Here is a 25,266-nt window from a genome sequence, read left to right as displayed (position 1 = left end):
GGTCCCTTATTCGAAGGCCTATCCTGTTTTGATTACATATAATTGGTATGCACTTTAAAAATATTGACGTAACTAATGATGATTATCTTATAATTATCTAGATAGTACATCCAGTAATTATTTCTTGATCCCCATTTCTCGCGTAGATAACATGGCTAGACCCCATCCCCACGACGACCCGTATTTCCCGAACGAAGGCAATGCTGGATGGTTTGGAGAAGAGCAAGAAGATGATCATCCAATCCATTTTTGGACGATCACCATGCTGAAGGATTTTCGGATGGAGCTAACTCCGAGCCTGAGGTTGAGAACCTACCCCCGGTGGCTCCCAACCCAAATCCGAACCCTCGTCTGGCTTTTCAAGGCCCGATGCCTCCTTCGGCAGAATGCTTGGAGACATGAAGCGAACAGCAGAATCAGCCCATCCCATTCAATGGAGACTGAGGTTTCTATAGCATAAGCGAAGGAGGCTCAGCAGACAGAGTTCTGCTAATCCTGATCCGTAGAGTTTCCCGAAGCGAAGTCTAGGGCAGGACAACTCACCATCGTATCTCAGAGGTTGATGCCAATGCAAGAATGCATACCATCCGCACAAGTCGCCTTGAAAGTACTTGGGAGAGGTCTGAGAAAGACCACAGGCTCTGCTACAAGCACTAACTGAAACACGATCCGAAGTCATAGAGCTCCGAGTACGCCAGAGGGTGTATGAAAGACACATGCTTGATATGGAGCGCCAACTGACTGAACTAAGGGTTCACCAGAGGGATGACTGTGACAACCTGGAATTTCAATCTTGTACAATTAATCAATTCAATCAATATTCAACTGGTTTTGTCGATTTCAAGACTATTCAAGGGGTCATTTAAGTGTTCTAAGCTTGTATATATAACCAAGGTTGAGTTTAGGAGTGAGTCGGAGTGTTGAATAGTGAGAAAATTGGGCCATACACACCTCTTGGAGGAGTGTACGGCCGTACACACGGGTGTGCGGCTGCACACCCACTCCCTTGGCAGCACACTCACTTTTGACAGCACTCACACTCCTATATAAACGATAGCCCCCTTCCTTTCATTCCTTTAGCACCTTGGCAGCACACAACATCATTTCCTCTCAAGTTTCTCCAATTTTGAACCTTCCAAAGCTTCAAAAACGTGAGTAATCCATCCCTTAACTTTTTGTGCATGAAGCAACTCTTGATCTAGGCCTTGAATCATGAAAGTCCCGTCATGTTCTTCATCTCGTTGTAGGAGTGCGACCACACACCCATGTGTGCGGCAACACACTCATGTGTGCATCAGCACACTCCTGTATGCGGCAACACACTCATGTGTGCGGCAGCACACTCATGTGTGCGGCAAACCACTCTTGTGAGCGGCAGCGCACACATTTTTGCCACCATACACACACCATAGGACCACAAACCGAATTCTAAGACCCTAAACATGTACTACAACCAAGTATGGGCCTAGGACACTTCATGGATGCAAGTATGGACCTTGAAAACACCTCAAAGGCACCTCCCATCATGAGTGTACGGCCGCACACCCTTTGGCCGCACACCCATGGCCGTACACACCTTTAAAGTGACCATACACCTCACTCATGCAATCCTTTAAGGTCCTAACACTTAGTGCAAGTAGTCCCAAGTTCTTAGAATGGTTCTTCATCACATCTAGTGGTGAAATACCATCATTGGACTCCTTTATGTGTCATTACTTATTGACTAGGATCAAATCGTGTTCAAGGCTTCACTTGAAATCCCGCATTCCGTATTGATCCTTCATTCAAATCACCCGAGGTGAGTTCATACCCTTACATTTTTCCGTATTTTTAATGTTTTCAGGGGGGGGGGGGAGAGGAATAAAAGCTAAACATAAATGTTTTCAAAACTCATGAAATTCTCATACTTTAACCCTTTTGTACTATGTTGAGCATAAGGGTCGTTTTTCACTAAAATTTCATAGTTTTTCGGATTCACTATTCACTACGTTATTCATGCAAACTATAATCGGTATAGTTTGGGATATTTCTAAACATTAAAGTATTGAAACTTTCACTACTAAACGTATGCACTAAGAACAGGAATAGTTTACAGTTTGCACCATTACTCTATCACGTTTTTCATAATTGTAATTATCACAACGAACGATATACATTCGGATTTTCACTACGGTAGAACGCTACTACACTACATGTAAACTAGATTGTACGATACTATAAGGCGCTACTTCACTACTGTACCCTTAGGTTTACAGGGATAAATCCTATCATAGTATAACCAGAGTCTCCTGGAGGGAGAGCGTGAGATTTGTGAATATATCTATTCGAGACTAACAATCCCACACCCGAACTGCTAGCTACAGTTGAGCAGGCATGCCCAGGGTGACAAATGTCATTTAAGTCGACGCCTGAAGAACGTTGGAAAGGTCTCTAGTCATATCAAGTATGGTTATACGACTCACATTATGTATAAATCACCTTTAGTTTACAATCTGACACTCTTCAACGTTTTATTTATACTAAATAGAACTAAAGCACACTACGTACACTGTTTCAAGCTAGAGTTTTCAAACAAAACCAATTATGAAATGGCTTAACATACAAAACACTTATACTTCATGATTAGCATTAGCTAGTCACATGAGGTAGTATTTTCGCATATCACTACAGTTTTCAGTAACAGATGTTCATGGTTTACTACATAACTGATAACACTATATTTTCACTAAAGAAAATATCGGATTTTCTTGGAAACATACAAATAATCATGATTTACTACACAACTGATAACACTACATTTTCATTAGATAAAATATTGGATTTTCTTAAAACTATACAAACATTTCTGCTAGCTCATCAACAAGTTTCATTACAAACTACTACTTATGAACTTACCAACTTTATGCTGATATTTTTAAATTGCTTTTATTCTCAGGAAATTAGTAGACAGGTATATGATGGGTTTTTGAGGAGTTGGAGCAATAAGAGTCTAATGTTTATATTCTATATATATTTTGTATGATGAAATCCAAACAAGTTTCAGACAATTTCCAAATTGATGTAAACTGCTATGATTGCTATTATACATTGGTTGTGATGCTATACATGACGTCCTACACCCCAGAACGTTTCCGCCATTTTGGTTTTGGGGTGTGACAGATTGGTATCAGAGCCCTTTTTTATAGCGAACTAGTATACCGAACCTTACATGGTATACAACTATAAACACTAAAGGGGCCTAAGTGCTCTACACTTAAAAAAATATACTTTCAAAAATATAAGTATTTTTATAAAAGTATACGAGCATGCATACCTAACAGAATTCGTGTCATTAGTGGAACAACACAAAAAGTATTTGGATGTTGGGACACTTCGGTCAAACCTGGGCAGTTATGTAATCATGTTTCGGGTGAATATAGCCTGATCAACTATATTCAGTAAAAACATGTCCAACATGTGCTTGGGAGTGACGGTGGTGTTACAGCAGGCCTAAATCTTACCAAAAACATTCACTAGAGAATACTATAGGAGTATTTCACTAGAGCCAAATTCAGTGAGGAAATTCATTCATAGTGTTACTACCTATCTATTTCGTAGCGATAACTTAGTTACATTAGTAAACTTTCTGTGTTTATCGCGGGGTAGAACACTATCATTATCAGGATGAGATATACATTATTTTTATATATCTTGAGGACTTACCATCCTCTTCTTGTTGATTGTTTCAATAGAAAGATTCCTCCTCAACCAAGACCCATTAGAAGAAACGACAACACTCCGCCACCACCACCACCCCCTTAGTTCGACCTCGTTATGTTTCAGGCAGCAGTTACTGCCGCCGTGACTGCATCAATGGCACAAGTGAACTCTGGTGGGGCTGGAGGTGGAACCGACCCACAAAGACAAGACGAAAGTCAGGGACAACAAAAGGAATGTTCCTACAAGGACTTCATGACTGCAAAACCCAAGTCCTTCGATGGAAATGGATGGGTCATCGCTCTGACTCGATGGTTCGAGAAGATCAAATCCATCTTCAAAATTTGCGTCTGTTCCGAAGCCAACAAGGTGAAGTTCGCCACCTGCACCTTCACTGACAGAGCTTTGACCTGGTGGAATGGTTGAGTCAAAACCCAATCCCTACCATCAGCTAATGCCATGGGTTAGGAAAGACTGAAGGAACTCATGTTGGCTGAATACTGCCCGAGGGGCGAGGTGAAAAAGTTGGAGCACGAACTTTGGAACTTGAAGATGAAGGGTTCTGACATTGCTGCTTACACTGCTAGATTCTGTGATCTGGCACTTCTCTGTCTGAGAATGGTCACCCCGGAAAGCAAGAAAATCGAGAGGTACATTTGGGGGCTGACACAACCCACCAAGGGAAATGTCTTGGCTTCTAGACCAACTACATTTGAGAGTACCATGGATCTGGCACAAATTCTGATCGATAATGGGGTTGATCTAGACGAAGAGGCAGTTGTTTCTGAGCCACAGAAAGAAAGTGGTGCGAAGAAGAAGAAATCATCGAACAAACAAAAGAGTCAGTCTTCACAGGAACCCTCCAAGAAACAACAAACAGTGGCAGTTCATGCTGTTACTGCTCTTGCTGCTGCCCCAGCTACTGTTCCTACCACCCAAACTCCTACCAGTGTTTATGCTGGAAAACTACCTTTGTGCAACAAGTGTAACTTCCATCATCACGGACCCTGCCGTGAGTTGAGTTGCAACAGGTGTGGGAAGAAGGGTCACACACCTCGATACTGCAAGGTGCCTGTCCAACCCACCAACCAAACCATGGGAGCAGGTGCCGGTGAAGCTTGTTATGGATGTGGAGAGGTTGGGCATTTCAAGAGAAATTGCCCCAAGGCAACGACTGGTGGAAATACAGGGAGAGTTTTGGCAATGGGCTAGAATGAAGCGGTCACTTATCCTACCATTGTTACGGTTACGTTCCTCCTTGACAACTCTCATGCATGCATTCTTTTCATTTCTGGTGCGGAAAGGAGTTTTGTTAGTCATGCATTCAAACACCTAATCAAATGTAAATTGCAACCTTTAACCGAAACGTTCACCATCGTGATGGCTAACGGAGAGAAAGAGAGCACGAACGACATATTCATAGGATGTACTCTTACCTTAGGCAATCATTCCTTTCCTATTGAACTTATGCCTATATCTATCAAGAGTTTCGATGTCATTATCGGTATGGATTGGTTGAGCTCCAATCGTGCTGATATCCTTTGTTTTGAAAAAGTTATTCGGCACAACCTTCCCTCTGGCGGAGCCCTTGTGACAACCCGAAATTTATTTCCATCATTTTTAAACTCTCATTCCATTAATAAGCCTCGCTTTATTTAATTGTCCGTTAACCTTTGGATTTGTTAATTAATTTGGGACTTTTATAATAACTTGGTAAGCGTTGAAACAAATTAAAAACAGCCTCATAAATCCATTGGAAAACTTTTAGTTTCAACCAAGTCAAAATACGACCACTAAATCGGGTGTGACCAAAAGCCCTGTTTAACGGCAGTATCGAGTAGATTTTCACAGAGCCTCAACTCAAGCCCCTATATAAGGGAGAGTAAACTTCATTTCCACCCTTTTCACTCTCTATCTACACACACACTCTCTCTCTCTCTCTACAACTTGTTTTGGAGCCAAAAACGCCCGTTTCGAGCCCCAAACTAGTAAGTAATCTATCCTAACGTGTTGTATAGCTTAGCTAACATGCAAAATCGTGTTTAAGGCATCCAATAGGTGCAAGATTAGGTTTTTACAGCCCAAGAACACTCTTGGACCGTGAACACCCTTAAGTGGGGTTTTTAAGCCCCAAAACCCCTAAGGCTTAGATATGGTTAAATGACTTATGGGAAAAAACTTAGGACACCTTGAACTTAACTTTTGGGGAGTAAACTTGAGTTTACTGCCTAAGAACATTCTTGGGCCGTAAACTCCCCTTCATGGGGAGTAAACTGAAAATCAAGTGTTAGAAATGCACTCAAACACCTCCTATGGCCTTGGAAAATATCTAGAAGCAACCCCCATTGAAGTAAATGCTTTAAACATTAATGAAACCAAGGAAATAGGAGTTTACGGCCGTAAACCCCCATAGAATTGGTCCATGGGCCGTAAACTCCCAAAAGATGGCCAAATGATGGCCTAACACCCCCATTTGACTTGGAAAAATGCATATAACTTTATCCTCTACCATTTAAGACCCTAAAACACAAAAAGAATATACATATAGGAGATTACAGCTGTAAACTCCTTGTTTAGGGCCGTAAACTGCTCTAATGGTCCATTTAAAGCTTTAAACCCCTTCATGTGCATTATATTTGGACCTAGCAAAATTCCACAAGTGATATAAGACATTTTGGCATCCTAGAACACCCTCACCATGAGTTAACGGCCGTAAACTCATGGGAGTTAGTCCTAGGGCGATGAACTCTATAAAGAGTTTACTCTTGGAGAGTAAACTCCCTATTTAAGCCATATACACCCTTAAATGTTACCCGTGACACTTCATGCACTTAACCAAAGTGTTTTCCGCACTTTAGGATGCATATACTTGTTTAATTAGTATTATATGTACTAATTGTATGTAAACATATGTCATCATATGTTAATAGGTCACTAAGTGTGTTCAAGTCTTTACTTGACACCGAGCACCCAACCGACACCTTCGTCGGATCCACTTACATCAGGTGAGTTCATACCCCCGAATTAACCTTTTAAATGCTTTTACATGTTTTTATGGGGGGAAGGGAATACAAGTTAAACATGCCAGTTATCATATCAATCACATGTGATTGATAACCCGCATGCACAAGGATTTACTACACTATCAACTGTTTTACCAAGTATGATACTATAAATGGTTTTCTAAAACGTCTTTACTTGTTCAAATCTTTACTTATATTGTTTTTTCAAAGTTATAACCAAAATGTGTTTATGAAAGGTTTTCAAAGGATTTATAAAGGTTTTCAAACTTGTTTTACAAAAGAATACCAAGTCGCAATTTTCTTAAGTATAAAGGTTTTCCCAAAGTTTTCTTCCATGTTTTCATACTCCTACTTGGTTAGATACTACTGCTTCGTTATACTTCCACTTCGTGATACACTTATACTTGATAACGCTTCTACTTCACTTATACTTGATAACGCTTCTACTTCACTTATACTTATTAATGTTTCCACTTCATGATACACTTATACTTGACATGACGTCATCCACCCTAGAACGTTTCTGCCGTTCCGGTTTTGGGGTGTGACAGATTGGTATCAGAGCATTGTTTATAGTGAGCTAAGTATATCAATTCATAAAAGATATAAAGCCTATTAATACATAGGGATAAAACACTCTTACCAAGAATTATACTTTAAAAATATAACCATATGTCACCAAAGTATAAGAACATCCATAATCTAAACACTCGAACACAAGTATCACAAGAAGAACAATAAAAATCTTTGGATGTTGAGCATTGCCGTCAAACCTGGGCAGTTATGTAATCATAAGCTGGAATAAATGTAACCTTATCAACTACATTTATTCGAGATGCGATGAACGTGTGCTTGGGAGTGATAGTGGTGTTGCAACAGGTCTGAAACTTACCAACTAGGAATGCTAGAGCCAAACATAAAGTTTAAAATACTATGGGAGTATTTTGGAATACTAAAAGACTCACACTAATCCCAGAGTCATATTCAAGAAGTTAAGAACAAACAAGAAATTAAAATACCGTAGGGGTATTTTAGGATCCACAGATAACCTTGTGTGAAGAACTAAAAAGATCCTTATTGATATACCTACAATTACAAGAGGGTATGCTCCCAAGGTTATATATAATAAGGATCCCATAGGCTAAGAATGTGTGGTTTCGCTCTACTTCCTTTTCCTCGTTGGAATGTGGATATAGAGTAGTATCACATATCCGAAGGCCTATCAGATCTAACCTATATATGATTTGTATATCCTATGTAATCATAGCAGGACTCAATATGGATCACCCAATGAAATGTTAATAATCTCTTAGGATTCTTTAGACATTTGCATTCTCGCACGAACCCTATAGAAAACCCTATCGACTTCAGCGCTTGACAGAAGAGTTGATTCAAACCCAGAAGAAGTTCATTGAGAAGATTTCCAGTTCGGAAATGAATGAACTAGGTCGAGAATATTGAAATCACCAAGTGCCTATATCTTTTAGGGACATCGGAGAGAAGTTCACCTAAACTTCTGAGATTTCCAGTCATCCATCATGAAATGATGACACTTAGAGACGGATTCGGAAATAAGGCGGAGTAGAAATTCAACATGTCTTCACGGTAAAAGTACCCTAGGTAACCATCCGAAGAAAACCAACGTCGGTCCCAGTCAGGGATATGAGGCAGACCAAGGGAGCCAGTACATGGGACCCGAGAAGTGTCTATTCCTCGTGTTCGTCACGCTAATACACCCATAAAATAATACAATTTAGTGAGTTAGTGATCACCCTACTCATGCTATGTGTTAGGTAAATCGCCTTTCCCGTTGCAAGTAACGCGATTAGAGCGGATCCCCGCACCTCTATTGAGGATGTTTAGCCATAAGTCTTCATGAGCCTTTCTTCTCGCGGTTTTCGTTCAGAATTGTTATCAAATCTTTCCAAGACGGAGAGTGAAAACTTTCCCAGTATAAAGGTAACTTAGTAGGAACGACTCCCATCTTATGGTTTTCTCCGATACTCACACTCCTACTTTGAATACCAGGACTACATCATAGGGATGTAGGTCGACACTCAGGCAACCAATATCCAAGGCACGGGAAAATTTAGGCCTAACATAGTAAGGACAGATATGTCCAGGGTTAACCATCATCTCTCGTCAGCTTGCGTTCTTTTCCGTATAGGAAAAACCATGCCTCTGAAGGATCGTAACCTATCCACTGACAAGAATCCGACTCTCCTACTCGATGAAGCTACGTTCCAGGCTGCAGTCTCGGTAGCCGTTGCGGCTGTCATGGCTCAACTGAATGCTAACAAAGCCAACGTTAGCAAGAGCCCTATCGGAAATTCCGATCCTAGTAGTGGAAAGCAGCAGGGAACCTCTGTGTACCCAACCACCAAAGAACCTCAGTCAACTCCACTAAAGCGAAAGTTCCAGAATGAGGAAGGAAGTACCTCGGCTCAAGGACCTTCCGAAGGACTACGAGCTGAGACAGTCAATACCCTTGCCAGCCTTTCCATCCCTACTTCAAGAAGACCATACCTAGGAAGCCTTCCCCATTGCGGAAAGTGTAGCTACCATCATCATGGTATGTGCCTGGAAATCTTTTGTGCTAGATGCAACATGAACGGGGTATATTGCTCGCGTCTGCAGAACCCCGGTGGAGTGTATTGCATCAATCACCAATGTGACGACCAATCTAGTTTGCCGTCTATGTGGTGAGACTGGACACTTCAAAAGGGATTGCCCAACTGAAGGAAACAACAAAGACACAGGAGGAATCTAACTCTAATGCTTAGGGAGAAGCATCTAGGGACCCGATAGATTTTGGTACGTCTCTCAATCTTAGATAACTAACCGAAGCCATTAAAAGGCTAATTCAAAATGTAATTACTTCCTCGTTAAGGTGAAAGTCGCAACACTGTTATAAAATTTAAAACTTCATTGGGTAAAACTATAATGGCTAGATATATACGTTACGACCATGTATAATTAAGATGGATAGACCTAGAGTGAGTGAATGCCGCCTCATTTCCTGTTCCTCATTTGGTTGTGGATTTAGGGTGGAGTCGCTCAGTCAACAGTCCTCCCCACCTTAATTATGCATGACTAGTATATGTTAGGCGATTATAGAAATGCCTCGTGAGAATCCATTCATGAAAAGGTACTCTACTCAGAAACACTCAGGACCCTCTATAGTTCCGCGTCGACTCTATCGGTCCAAGTATCCACGACAGTGACACACGGGACGAAACCCGAGATGCCTAGAACTGGTGTGCCTGTGCGGCACATGACTCTATTGACCCTCATATTGTATCATGTCTAGGTGTGCCAAATTCAATGACTCTATCAATCATGGTTCGACTTCGTGCAACCATGTGTAAATCCTTAGTGCTGTGTAAAAAGAACTTTCTCCGTAGCCATTTCGGCAAATAAAGGTTCTTTTGAACCTAAACATAATAAAGATAATAAGACCTAATGCGATCCGCCAGTCGTCCCTCTTACCTCGAACCTTCCGAAGTACCAAGGAGAAGAGTACTGCGCACTGTTGACCAACCATCCTTAGACAGATAGAAAACAAAGCAAAGGACACCGCTGGTATCCCAGAAGACAATAACATACTCCGTAGATCCCCCAGAAAGACCCTTCGTACCTTGCAATCAAGTTCGTGAATCAAGAGAATAGAACTCATGGGACTGACCACTGTAATTGAGCATATGTCTAAGGGTGGTATATAATGGAGATCAAAGTCCCGAGTGATGGAACTCTATACCCACTAGATTTGACCTAGACCGAGAAAAACTCATAACCTTTGGATGAGTAGTTGCAGAAGATGTTTGCACTACTCAGGAACGTAGTCCACCCCATTACCGACAAGTAGTGCCTAGAACTTTCCATCCCCTTACATAGAGGAAGTCACCGTCGCCCTATAGACGATAGAATGCATTCTCCGAAGCGAACACTAGAATACCAAGAACCACAGGATAACCTCCGCAACCAAGAACACATGAACAAAGTGCGGAAGTAGGTTGTGATAAGCCTTATAACCCAGATCCGGAAGAGATTATGGACTAGACACCGGTCTATGTGTTAGTCAATGGGTTGTACAAGAGTACGCGCTTTCCGCACTAAAATAAGCCAAACCCTTACAGAATAGGGCATGTCTTAGAGATTCATTAGACTACTAGGTGTTCCACGAATACTATCTTGCGCAGAAATAGTAGAACCACCTCCTGAGATAGTCCAACACTCGCCTGGTGAAACCCTATCTCCCCGATCTGGAGAGTTTCCGTTAGAAACATCTCAAGAATCGGAAGTGCAGATTCATTTTGCACAAGATTGAGATAGCCACTCTACAGCAAACAGATACCAGTAGACATGCAATCCATCCGATGATCCAAAAAACCTCGGAGAGCCAATCAACAGGGAACACGAATCCAAGGACAACCCGAACTTTTAAGAACCAATCTGAAGGACTACACTTCCAGTATGAGAGAGAACGTTTGGAACTTCGGAATGGCAAATCACGCCAGTGATGATCTCGCCATAGAAGTACACTATGTTCAATGTACTGAAAAGCTCTACCCTTCCGAGAGCTTAGGACCATCGGAGATTCTTTACGGAGATTGGTCCAACCCTCGTCAGACCACTACTACTTTCGGAAATTCCACAAGTTTCACCACATATCAATCCACTTCTTAGACTTGATAAGTGTTTTCCCGACGTTACTCTTCGTATACTACTCATCTTGATAGAAACCATTGGGAACCCTAACTTCTTAGACGAAATTGTAGGAATCGCTAACGACATGAGGCAGAATTCACATCATGTAAGTGATGGTTTGATGGAATGACAAGCACAGGCTAGAGTTCACTTGGTAGTGCGATCTCCAACCGAATAGGAAGTACCCTCTAACGGGGGGATGATGTGACAACCCGAAATTTATTTCCGTCATTTTTAACCTCTCGTTCCGTTAATAAGCCTCGCTTTATTTAATGTCTGTTAACCTTTGGATTGGTTAATTAATTTGGGACTTTTATAATGACTTGGTAGGGGTTGAAACAAATTAAAAAAACCATCATAAATCCATTGGAAAACTTTTAGTTCCAACCAAGTCAAAATACGACCACTAAATCGGGTGCGACCAAAAGCCCCGTTTAACGGCAGTATCGGGTAAATTTTCACTGAGCCTCAACTCAAACCCCTATATAAGGGAGAGTAAACTTCATTTCCACCCTTTTCACTCTCTCTCTACACACACACACACACACACTCTCTCTCTCTCTCTACAACTTGTTTTCGAGCCAAAAACGCCCGTTTCGAGCCCCAAACTAGTAAGTAATCTATCCTAACGTGTTGTATAGCTTAGATAACATGAAAAATCATGTTTAAGGCATCAAATAGGGGCAAGATTAGGTGTTTATGGCCCAAGAACACTCTTGGACCGTGAACACCCTTAAGTGGGGGGTTTTAAGCCCCAAAACCCCTCAAAACTATCCCTAAGGCTTAGATATGGTTAAATGACTTATGGGAACGGACTTAGGACACCTTGAACTTAACTTTTAGGGAGTAAACTTGAGTTTACTACCCAAGAACATGCTTGGGCCGTAAACTCCCCTTCATGGGGAGTAAACTGAAAATCAAGTGTTAGAAATGCCCTCAAACACCTCCTATGGCCTTGGAAAATATCTAGAAGCAACCCCCATTGAAGTAAATGCTTTAAACATTAATGAAACCAAGGAAATAGGAGTTTACGGCCGTAAAAGCCCATAGAATTGGTGCATGGGCCGTAAACTCCCAAAAGATGGCCAAATGATGCCCTAACACCCCCATTTGACTTGGAAAAGTGCATAGAACTTTATCCTCTACCATTTAAGACCCTAAAACACAAAAGGAATATACATATAGGAGATTACGGTTGTAAACTCCTTGTTTAGGGCCGTAAACTCCTCTAATGGTCCATTTAAAGCTTTAAACCCCTTCATGTGCATTATATTTGGACCTAGCAAAATTCCACAAGTGATATAAGACATTTTGGCATCCTAGAACACCCTCACCATGAGTTTACGACCGTAAACTCATGGGAGTTAGTCCCAGGGCCGTGAACTCTATTTAGAGTTTACTCTTGGAGAGTAAACTCCCTATTTAAGCCATACACACCCTTAAATGTTACCCGGGACACTTCAAGCACTTAACCAAAGTGTTTTCCGCACTTTAGGATGCATATACTTGTTTAATTAGTATTATATGTACTAACTGTATGTAAACATATGTCATCATATGCTAATAGTTCACTAAGAGTGTTCAAGTCTTTACTTGACACCGAGCACCCAACCGGCACCTTCGTCGGATCTAGTTACATCAGGTGAGTTCATACCCCCGAGTTAACCTTTTAAATGTTTTTACATGTTTTTATGGGGGGGGGGGGGAATACAAGTTAAACATGCCAGTTATCATATCAATCACATGTGATTGATAACCCGCATGCACAAGGATTTACTACACTGTCAACTGTTTTACCGAGTATGATACTATAAATGGTTTTCTAAAACGTCTTTACTTGTTCAAATCTTTACTTATATTGTGTTATCAAATTTATAACCAATATGTGTTTATGAAAGGTTTTCAAAGGATTTATAAAGGTTTTCAAACTTGTTTTACAAAAGAATACCAAGTCGCGATTTTCTTAAGTATAAAGGTTTTCCCAAAGTTTTCTTCCTTGTTTTCATACTTCTACTTGGTTAGATACTACTGCTTCGTTATACTTCCACATCGTGATACACTTATACTTGATAACGCTTCTACTTCACTTATACTTGATAACACTTATACTTCACTTATACTTATTAACGTTTCCACTTCGTGATACACTTATACTTGACATGACGTCATCCACCCTAGAACGTTTCCGTTGTTCCGGTTTTGGGGTGTGACAGCCCTCATGATTTATGGTGACAAACTTAGTTCAAACCTTCATATCATCTCGTGCATCAAAGCTCAGAAGTACCTACGGAAGGAATGCTATGCGTTTCTATCTCATGTTGTTGATGGGACGCAAAAAGTTAAAGACCTCGAGAGCATCCCCTAAGTCTGCAACTTTCCTAATGTCTTTCCTGAAGATCTCCCATGAATTCCTCCCGAACCTCAAGTCGAGTTTCGTATCGACTTAATCCCTAGAGGTACTCCTGTGGCTAAGTCTCCCTATAGTTTAGCGCCAACGGAGATGCAAGAATTATCCGGCCAGCTCAATGAGCAGATCAGCAAAGGATTCATAAGGCCGAGTTCCTCACCCTGGGGAGCTCCGATCTTATTCATGAAGAAAAAAGATGGATCCTTTCGGATGTGATTGACTACCGAGAGCTGAATAAGCTGACCATCAAGAACCGATATCCCTTACCTAGAATCGACGATCTCTTTGACCAATTTTAGGAGCCAGTTATTTCTCAAAGATAGATCTGAGATCAGGGTACCATCAGTTATGAGTCCACGAGAATGATGTACCTAAGACAGAATTCCGAAATCTCTATGGACACTACGAATTTGTAGTAATGCCCTTTGGTCTGACCAATGCACCGGCAGTATTCATGGACCTGATGAACCGAGTGTGCCGCCCTTTCCTAGACAAGTACGTGATCGTGTTCATCGATGACATACTTGTCTATTCGCGGAGTGAGAGTGATCATAAACACCACTTGATACAGGTGTTGGAAACATTAAGGGCGGAAAGCTATACGCGAAGTTTTCGAAGTGCGAGTTTTGGATCAGGAAGGTAAATTTCCTTAGACACGTGGTTAGCAAGGAAGGTATTCACGTAGACCCTTCCAAGATCAAAGCGATAGAGAATTGGTCTACACCTAAAACACCCACAGAAATCCGACAATTCTTGGGCCATGCTGGCTATTATCGCAGGTTCATCCAAAACTTCTCCAGAATCGCTTAGCCCTTGACTACCCTGACATAGAAAGGTGTAACCTTTAGTTGGGGAGTCAAGCAAGAGAAGGCATTTCAAACATTGAAGCAGGCCCTGTGTCGCATACCTATCTTGTCCTTGCCCGAAGGGACGGAAGACTTCGTGGTCTATTGCGATGCATCCAATCAGGGCCTAGGCTGTGTGCTCATGCAGCGAGGAAAAGTCATCGCCTATGCCTCGAGGCAGTTGAAGACACACGAGGTCAATTACACAACTCATGATCTAGAGTTGGGAGCAGTTGTCTTTACATTGAAAATCTGGAGACACTATCTCTATGGAACCAAGTGCACTATCTTCACCAACCATAAGAGCTTGCAGCACATCCTTGATCAGAAAGAGTTAATCATGAGACAACAACGATGGATAGATCTACTCAATGACTATCAGTGCAAAATTCGCTACCATCCCGGCAAGGCCAATATGGTAGCAAATGCCCTCAGCCGAAAGGAATACTCCGGGCAAAAGGTGAAATCATTGACAACGACCATTCACTATACAAACATTTCTGCTAGCTCATCAACAATTTTCATTACAAACTACTGCTTATGAACTCACTAGCTTTATGCTGATATTTTTAAACTGCTTGTATTCTCAGGAAATCCGTAGATAGGTATATGCTGGTTTTTTGAGGAGTTGCAGCATTAAGATTCTAATGTTTATATTCTATATATATTCTGTATGACGAAATACAAACAAGTTTTAGACAATTTCCAAATTGATTTAAACATTTTTATTTAAGTATTCCATGTAATGGTTCCGCTGCTATGATTGCTATTATACATTGGTTGTGATGCTATACATGACGTCCTCCACCCCAGAACATTTCCGCCATTCTGGTTTTGGGGTGTGACAATGACCATCACCTGTAGGAGATGCTTTACTTTCTTTCCTTGTTATAAGGAATCGTTTTCCTATCTATGCCCTATGTAACACTTTTCTATGTATCTACCCTAGTACCGTAAGTACTTGTAGTTAGGCGTTTATGCTGCCAAAACTTTTCTACTCCGGATATGATGTAAGACCTTCTACAAGGTCAATTTTCCCAAACTCATTATGTCATAAATATCAAGGATATCGACAGTCGGCTAATTTCTGTGTCAATCTTTGTTCAAATACTTTCACCATACTATCTTTAGAATTAAGTCTGAAACATACTCTAGTTAAGTTATTGGGCTATGGTAATTTAACTTAAGGATCACTTCCAATTCTTGTCGAAGGTTGGATAGCAATCGTCTTGTAACCATTCTATGAACTTACTTCTACCGTGTACTAGGACTACATCATAGGGATGTAGGTCAAACGCTCGAGAACTTACTTCTACTCCATTCATGAATAATCGAAATACATCTAGGTTCAACCATAATCGCTCACACACATATTTTCTTATCGTGTAACAGAATCATGCCGTCGAAGAAAAGTAATCAACCCATCAATAAAACACCAACTCTTTAGATTGATGCAACTACGTTTCAAGCTGCAGTCTCAGCTGCCGTGACAGCTGTCATGACTCACCTAAACGCTAACAATGCAAACGTTAGTAGGATGGTTATCAATAATTCCAATCAAAGTAACAACCAAGTATATCAACAAGTATCAAACTACCCCAACACCTCGAATCTCAAACCCAAGAGTAATAAATGAAAATTCTGGGATAGATTTAAAGGCAAATCACCCCAAGGAACGAACAAGTGACAACAATCGGTGGCAGCCTTCGCGGCCACGACGTCTGTAACTCCTACTACCATCCCTACTAGTATCCAGGTTTTCCCTAACCCAGACTGACAGTATGCTGGAAACCTACCGAAGTGCAATAAGTGCATATTCCATCATCTAGGTAGTTGTTGTCTGTTACACTGCAAGAACTGCAACAAGAACGGACACACTACCCGCTTCTACAGGACTCAGATCCAACACAATACTTCAACCACCAATGTCTAAATTTCTCGGATACGCCATCTATGTGGCATAATCGGACATTTCAAAAGGGACTGCCGAACAGAGAAGAGCGACGGGGAAACAGGAGGAGTTTGACCCCAGAACAATAAAAGACATCGAAGGATCCTACTATTTTATGGGTACACTTCCAAATCGTAGTAATTAATTACACTTATAAATTCACCGTCATTCGAGTCAATTCTTAACACTTGTATAAAACTAGTGCAACTCGAGTCGTATCTTTTGCGAGATCCCGTCAGTCAAGGGGCCCTCGTGCTATGTATACTTGCTTTTTGAAGTATACCTTGTTCACAGCAGTAGTCTTGTAGTTAATCTAAAGTATTGAAACTCTGTTAGAAGTTTCACTGTTGTGTTGTTTGTAACATCGTTTATGATTTAAGTATAACGCCTCTTATTCCGAGTAGTCCGATATTATCATACAACTTGATTCAATTCGATCCTCACAATACCAGTTTCATGCGTACATATATTTCTCCGAAATTGCCTTTCTAGTGAAGCCGACATTCCAGAACTCCAAGGTACTCATGCATAGAGTACCTTATGTTATGTATCCTTCACGATGAAACCTCAACAAACCTTCCCAGAATACCACTCGTACAGTACATCAAGTTCAATCCGAAGACCCATACGGTAGATCTATCACTGAGGAATGTATACACAAGGGTGATATATAATCAAGGTTCTATAGGTTTAGAATTGATGATTCTGCTTTAACTTCTTTTCCTTGTTTGGTTGTGAGCTTAAATAAGAATCATTTATTCAACTGCCTTTTCAATCTTAATTATATACGACTATTATACGCGAACCTGTGATTGATGAACCAAGTATGACCCCTAATATGAACTTCAGGACGGAGACTGCTCAAGACTAAGAGTGATCATGCTGTCATGCAGATAAACTTAGAATCCAATCAAATTCTACCCCTAGAACCGAATCTCCCTATAGTCTAACATCTACAGATATGCAAGAACTGTCCGGTCAACTTAACGAACTACTCAGCAATGGCTTTATAAGACCGAGTTTCTCACCCTGGGGAACTCCAGTCTGGTTCTTCAAGAAGGAAGACGGATTGGTTAGTATGTGCATGACTATGGAGACCTCGACAAGATTTCCATTAGAAATCATTACCCTCTGCGTCGCATGGATGGATTGTTGACCAACCGCAAGGAACGAGTTTCCTTTCAAAGATGGATCTGAGATCCTGATGGGATTAAAACAACTTTTAATCTATGAAGATCGATTAGATCTTGAACAAGTATATGAATATGAAACAGCAAGAACGCAATAAAAATAACAAAGCAGAACGCAATATTAAGAACAAAGCAGCTTGAATCAATCGTGTCGAATGATTAAATAAAATCCTTAGAAGAGCTCGATCAAGAACATCAACTGTAAAGGATTAGAAGATTACAAGAACGATTACAGGAAATATAATACTCTTGATGAATCGCTAAATCGATAATCTCTGGAATCTTAAATCTGAAATCTTAACCTAATATGCATGCAAGCGTTTAACTTATATACAATACATAAAAAGGCTCACGGTTGGACAGGCCCAAACCGGAGAATACAAGGCTAATCTAACGAGCCCAAAAGACGCAACATCAAAACTATCTTCAGCCCAACAATCTCCCCCTTTGCGTCAATTTTGGAGCGAGACTTTCACTTCTTACTTGGGCCGGCAGCTGAAGCTGGTACCTTCTTCTTCACGGTACTAAACAGACACTTGGTTATGGAGAGGATGGTCTGTCTAAACCGGATGTACCAATTGATCATATCATTGAAGTACTTAATGTCATCAGCCGAATTGTCCTTACACCGCTTGATGATTGATAAGACGTGTTCCAAGCAGGCTGTGGTGTAAAGGTGCTTGTCAGCTAAAGCTAATAGACATTTCTGTCCTTCGGCTCTGGTGAACATCACTGAGTTTCGCCTCGGATCTATCTTACCCATTTGCATTGTGTTTAGATCACTGGCCGATCCCACTGGTGCTACTTTCGGTTTCTTCTTGAAAACAGTGGCGACCTCCTGATCCATTTGGGCAACCTCCATGATGTAGCAAGCCAACATCCTTTTGACATGGTCTAAGATGGGACCATATTCGGCTTCGTTTGTCAGCAGGATATTGTACAAGACTATCCAGTCATGAGGATTCAGATTCGGCAGATCCGCCAGGGTGATGATGTGAGCGGTTCTTGCAGATCCACGAATAAGCTTGAACTTAACATTCGTGAATTTCCCCACGGCAAAAGGCTTCAGCACCCGAACATTAACAATCTTCTGGGCGCTCCATGTAAGGTATTGAGGGCGAGCGGCCTCCAGGTAGAAGTCAATGAGCTCCCTGTCAAGCTCATCGTTCGGATGCGGGACTTCAAAGATGTTAGAGAAGGCGTGGAAGATGAACGCCTTTCGAGTCAGCGACATATCGAACTGCGAATCGATAGTGTTGTTGCAGTCGAACGATATCACCGGCTCGAGCCATAGTATGCTTGGAGTCTCTATGGCCTCTTTTATCAAACGATCCCTGGTCCAAGCAGGGAAGAGCAACTTTCGGCTCTCAAGGAGATCGTGGGCTTCTTTTTGCTTTCGTTCGGCTTCTTCAGCCTCACGCGCCACACGACTGGCATCGTCTTCAGCATTGCGACTGTTTTTCCGTTTCAACATGTCGGCAATGGTCTCCTTGTCTTCATCTTCATCTTCATCTCCTCCCTCAGCTATGTTTTTACCCTTGTTCTTCACACCCGAACCCGAGGCATGACCAGTTGGGGTTGGTTCGTTTGTGTGAGTAGCTTTGGAGGAAGGAGGTGGTTTCGATCCTTTCTTCTCATCTCCCCTTTGTTTCGGAATGGACACGAAACTCGGTAGGCCTTCAATTTTGCTTAAAAGGTCCATGGCCGGGGAGAGCTTTTCAGCGAGGGTACGCCTCACTGAGTGGTTAAGGATGGGGTCGTGTGCTTCCAGGATGTTTGAGAGAGCGGCGTGGACATCCGAAACACACGTCTTTATGACCTCCCTCTCGGATCGAAGAGCTTCCAATTGTTCTTGAGAGTTGGAAAGTTGTATGCTCTTGACCTTTAGGGCGGTTGTTTTACTCGCCAAAACGTCCATCAGAGAGTTCTCAGCTGCAAGATCCTCTTGTAGCTTTGCCAAAATGGAGGCACAAAGTGCCGAGTTGTCGTCGCTAAGAGTTTGTCTGAGAGTAGCGAACGAAGTCAACTCCGTCGAGACGAACTTGGCCAATTGCTGAAAAATCGGTTCCAGAGTTGTCTTTGTGGCGTCGGCGCTTTCCTGCAAGGACTTCAGCAGGTCAGAAGCGTCGGAGAATAGTTTATCGACTTTTTCGGTCGCTGCCTCACAGGCTTGGGTGGAGGCGTCTATCGCAGCAGTGGCTGAGGCCACTGAATCATGTTGAGCCCTGGAGAAGGCATCAACTATCTTCTGAAGCGCAGCTTCAGACAAAGATGACTGCTGGTTGGAAGAGGAGGCGAGAAGTTGATCAATCTTCTCGTTAAGCTCATGAAGATGCTTCTTTGTCACTGGAGCATCATCCTCCTCATCACTCTGAACTTGAAACGGACTATAGTAGACCGAGTCAAAATTCATGTGATCAACACCAAGGTATTGATCGTCGCCATCGGAGGCGTCTTCTGGAGATTGAGGTGGTGGTGAAGCTGGGGGTGTTATGGGTTTGGTTGGTTGAGGTTGAGTGGGTGGGGGGTTAGTTTCGGGTGGTGGTGATGTATGGGTTTCGGTTTGTGGAGGTTCGGTTACAGGTGGTGTTTTGGTTGATGTGGTGAATATGGGTGGAGGTATAGGGATAGAGGTTGGGGGAATTGTGGGGTTTATGGTGGGAATGGAAATAGGTATTGTGGGTGGAGGGGAAGGAACTGGGGATTGATGAAGTTCCATCTCCGGGGTTGGGGACCGAGGGGGTGTTGCCTCGTTGAGGAGATTCGTCTCCTTGGGATCCCTCAGAGTCCGAACTCCCACCTTCGGATTCGCTTGAGGAAGAGGGAATGACGAGCTTTCGCTTTCGTTGGGTCTTCCTCCTTTTCGGTTGTGGGGATGAAGCAGCCTTCGGTTGTTTGCGCTTCTTGGGAGAAGGTTTTGGGGCTTTGGATGGTTTCTTCCCCTTGTCTGCCTTCTTACCCCTGGCTACCGGTTTGTCGGCATCATGATTCGATCGCAGCATGTCCGGTGTCAGTTCCCTCGGACCAGATGGCCCTAACTCCTTGATCACCCTGATCATACTGTTGTCTGAGGGCACACTTCCATACATAGTCTCCGGGATGGAGCCAATGAATGAGAATTTTGATGCATCCGAGACGATGATCTTCTTGGTATGGAACGTACCAATAGAAGACATCGATGCACCATCAGCAGTTGGGACCTCAAACCTGTCCATGGCCCATCTTGTGATCAAGATCCAGAACCGGGCCAGCGACACCTCGGAGTGTCGAGAAGTGGAAGAGAGGCTCTGAAGCAGCTGTTGCCAGAGGACAAACCCATAATCCAGGTTTATCCCATTGTACACGCCGTACATTATAGAAAGGAAAAGACGACTTGCACCGTCAGATCCTGAGCTCCTCTCTGACAGTCCCTTGAAGAAAACTGTAAATAACCCATTCCACTGGGGCGGTAGGCCGGACTTCTTGAACCTGGCGACGGAGGTGAGAACTTCCGTGTAGCCCATGTTGTAGAACATGCTGTAGAACATTCCAACCGGAATCGTCTCCGGGTTAACTCGCGATGGGTCAGCGGCAAACCCTAACAAAGTGCAGAAACGGGGGCGAGAAATTGAAGTCTTGTGATCTCCCACTTCAAAGAATACTCGGTCGACGCCCTTGTCGTAGTAGGCCGTCGCATAGACCTGAGATAGAGCCACCATTGGCACCGTTTCAATTCTGGACAATACCGGAGCAAGCTGGTAGTACTTGAGGCATTCGATGACCGGCGACATGTATGGATCATACGCCAGCGGATTCAGATCGATGACTAGGCATTGCTGGGGTCTGATGGGAAGAATCTGAGACGTTGCATGAACAGATGAAGATTCAGCCATTGTTGCAGGTTTGGAGAAGAAGAAGAACGGGAGAGTGTTTTGGGAGTATTTTTGCTTTGGGAATTATGGGGGCAGTAAAGAGGTAAAAGGTGGTGTTGATGGGTTTTTATAGTAGGTGATAGGAGAGAGAAAAATCGTTTCAAATCTCTTATGGAAATACGAAGCGGGTTTTTGGAGTGACTGATTGGTGACAGTTGGGACGTGCGATGATCACGTAGGAGAGAGAGTGTCAGATTCCTAGGATCACGCCGCCCAATAAGCGCCGGTTCAGAGAGAGGAACCGTTTCCATTTCCACACGCGCCATTAATTCCAGATGGATGACGCTTCAATATCGCACACGCGTCCATAAGTGTCAGAAAAAGCGCGGCCGTTTCAAATTCACGCGCCCTCCTTTTTACCGTCGTTTGAATTTCTATCCATTTAACTTCTGCCGAGTCAGCAACTTTTTGTCTTATCCCCTTTTAAACAGCTGTTATCAATTAAAGACCCACGTGGCTAATTTTTGACCACAACTTCATTTGTAACCATCCAGTAATTATCCAGCCTGTAAAATAATTAGTAACGGAATTTTTGAAAATCAAGGATTTTCGTGCAAGGAGTGTAAAAGATAAAGAAATAAAGCAACTCTTTTTAGGATGATCTGTGATGTGAATAATGACACGAAATTGATGATCCCGGGCACGAATCTCTTCCTTCAAGGTCAAGAGAGACCCCGAAGTGTTAGTGTGGAATCCCATTGAATTACGATCAAACATTTATTAATAAGTGTTGAAAGGTTTCTTTTAATAAGGCTAAATAAGGGTGGCTTCGTTTTGATTCAACAATTCAATTCTTGATATAAGTGTTGAAAGGTTTCTTGAATTCGAGACCATTGTCGCTCCTGATGTTACGAACGACCTTCTTGAGCTGGACTTCAATTTGCTTGATAAACACTTTCAGCTTTTGAGTCACTTCAGATTTGAGTTTCAGAAAGAACACCCATGTAAATCGTGAAAAGTCATCAACGATAACAAGAATATACTTGCTACCACCGATGCTTTCTATAGATGAAGGACCACACAAATCGATTTGAAGTAATTCGAGTGGTTCAACAACTTTTGTGTTGATTACAGATGGGTGACTTTGACGACTCTGCTTTCCCATTTCGCATGCAGCACACAAATGCTCTCTGTCGAACTTGAGCAATGGAAGACCCCTAACATGACCTCCAGTGACAAGTCGGTTGATATCTTTGAAATTGAGATGAGAGAGTCTTCTGTGCCACAACCAGCTTTCGTCGGATTGAGCTTTTGATAGCAGACATATGGCTGGGTTTCCTTTGATGGGTTTCATATTCAGAGGAAACATTTCACCCTTTCGCTCTGACTTCAGAATCACTTTCTTTGTCTTTTTCTCTATGATTTCAGAACCTTCATCATCGAATGAAACTTTGAGACCTGTACCTCCAACAAGCTGAGATACACTGATGAGGTTGTGTTGAAGTCCTTCCACATAGGCTACCTTTCTTATGGTAAAATCACCATTTGTTATCATCCCATATCCCTTTATGGTGCCGAAGGAGTTATTTCCAAACTTAACGTTGCCACCATTTGCAAGAGATCTGTATTCCCTGAGCTCTTCTTTCCTCCCTGTCATGTGACGCGAGCAGCCACTGTCGATATACCATTCTTCGTCAAACTGCTCGTCACTTATAACCTGCAAAAATTAAGCAAATTTAGGAACCCAAAGTTTCTTGGGTCCATGTGAGCTTTTCATGGGAACGGGAATAGTAAGAGAGATGTCAACTAGATATGTTCGTTTTATTAGAGTTGTTTCATCTTTCTTTTTAATGGTAAAAACTTTTATTTTGTTAGGATTGGGTTTGTTCGCTTTGGACTCAGGTTTGGATTCATCGACCTTCTGCTTTCCCTTATGTTCAGCTGAAGAAGGAGGTTTTTGAGAGCATGCATGATTAGCTTTAGAGCAAGATGGAGATGAATGAGTGGAAGTAGAAGAACGAGAAGAATTAGAGCGAGATAAGTTGGATGGGGAGGACTTCCTGGCTGATGACTCTAGGTGACCCTTTTGCTTTTGATCATTGGAGGGACTAACCTTCGAGTCTTGTTCTCTTTTGACTTCAGACCCGAACCTCTGCGTTCGGTTGGAGTTGTTCTTGGAACCGAACCTTTGGTTTCGGTTGAAATCCTTTTCAGAACCGAACCTTTGGTTTAGGTTGAAATCCTTTTCAGAACCGAACCTTTGCTTTCGGTTGGTATTTTCTTGTGAACCGAACCTTGGCTTTCGGTTGTTGGAACTTTCATGCTTTCTTACAGGTTTGTTTTCATACTTCAGATTCTTGTCTTTGTGTGAATAGTATGCATTCTGGGAGTGCCAGAATTGTTTTCTTTCAGAAAGGTTTTTCCTGTATCTTTGGTTCCTTTCTATCTTCTTATCCCTCATCTGCTTAGGTTGATGATGAACGTTCGCTTTCGTTTTTGATGTCACCTTGGCTGGTTCCTTTTGAACTTCAGGAGTTTTTCTTTGAGCCGAGGGAGCAGAGGGAATATCTGAAGAAGATTTAGTTTTCCCTGAGGAAGTGGAAGGAGTATCTGATGTAGTTTCGCTTCGAGCTGTTGGTGTTGAAGGAATGTCTTCTTTTGCTGAACGATCAACCTCTTGAGGAATATCTTTTGTACCACTTGTGCTTGGTTCACTGAAATTATCAGGTTTGTTCAAGGGTTCAGGTATGTACCTCCCTTTTCTCATCCAGGAGGTTCTTTCAGATAGGCCAACGGTTTCGTTTCCATTATCAATAGGAGCTTCTCAGAAGAACTCATCACAGCCATCAGCATTGTCTTCGTTAACAATAGCCGTGAGTTCAGCTGTTTGATGTTCGGTTACTCCAGTCACCTTGTATACCTGATTCGGAGTGGTCCTAACCTTTTGATACACAACAACTTTTTCTACTAGTTTCGGGGACTTTTGTTGGGACAATCTAGCGAATTCCACAGAGTTTTCAGAAATAAGATTTTTGTGGTTTTCAGTTTCGCTTTTAATAAATTCTGAGCAGTCAACCGTATCCTCTACAGAAATTTCACTCATGTTTTGGTCCTCGTTAAGCTCAGATGCATTTTCAACATCAATTTTATTTTCTGAGCTTATGTTGGCGTTTAGAGAGTCAAACTTTTGTATGGTTTCGGTTCTCAGTTTAAGTCTGTCATTTTCGTCCAAAAGATTTTTGAGCATGTCCTTGTGGTCTTTGGATTTGATGAAGGACTCAATTTTGTCCAGTCCAATCCTATAGGTTGGGTTGACATCATCAGACGATATCACACTCTCACAATTGTAGGCTTCGGCATCAATTTCATCCTCCTTAAATTCTAGGAAGGGCAAAATCATGCGATGGATCTTTTTGCCTATCTCACAGTCCAAGTGAAGTTGAGTAATATTGGAATATAAACGTTTAGCTATTAAACAAAAAACATTTCGTTGTTTTAACAATTTCAAATTGTCTCTCTGCAAATAAATGTTTTCGTCTTTAACTTTAACTAATTCCGACTCTTTTAACTCAATCCACATACGCCGCTCCTCACTC

At 42.1% G+C, this 25,266-nt stretch overlaps 1 protein-coding gene across 1 annotated transcript; it reads left to right on the top strand.

The window, feature by feature from the left end:
* The first annotated feature begins 4,419 nt into the window (after window positions 1-4,419).
* Window positions 4,420-4,908, top strand: LOC111921441 (uncharacterized). Its single transcript, XM_023917026.1, has one exon. The coding sequence runs from the start codon at window positions 4,420-4,422 to the stop codon at window positions 4,906-4,908; it is 489 nt and encodes a 162-aa protein (XP_023772794.1).
* The last annotated feature ends 20,358 nt before the right edge of the window (window positions 4,909-25,266 follow it).

The sequence above is a fragment of the Lactuca sativa genome, chromosome 1 (genome assembly GCF_002870075.4).
Source record: "Lactuca sativa cultivar Salinas chromosome 1, Lsat_Salinas_v11, whole genome shotgun sequence".
Classification (NCBI taxonomy): domain Eukaryota; kingdom Viridiplantae; phylum Streptophyta; class Magnoliopsida; order Asterales; family Asteraceae; genus Lactuca; species Lactuca sativa.
The sequence above is the reverse complement of the archived record's forward strand: the minus strand, read 5'-3'. Positions and strand labels throughout refer to the sequence as shown.

Coding starts and splice junctions, on each gene's coding strand:
- LOC111921441 (XM_023917026.1), top strand. CDS start 4,420: ATGGATCTGGCACAAATTCTGATCGATAATGGGGTTGATCTAGACGAA.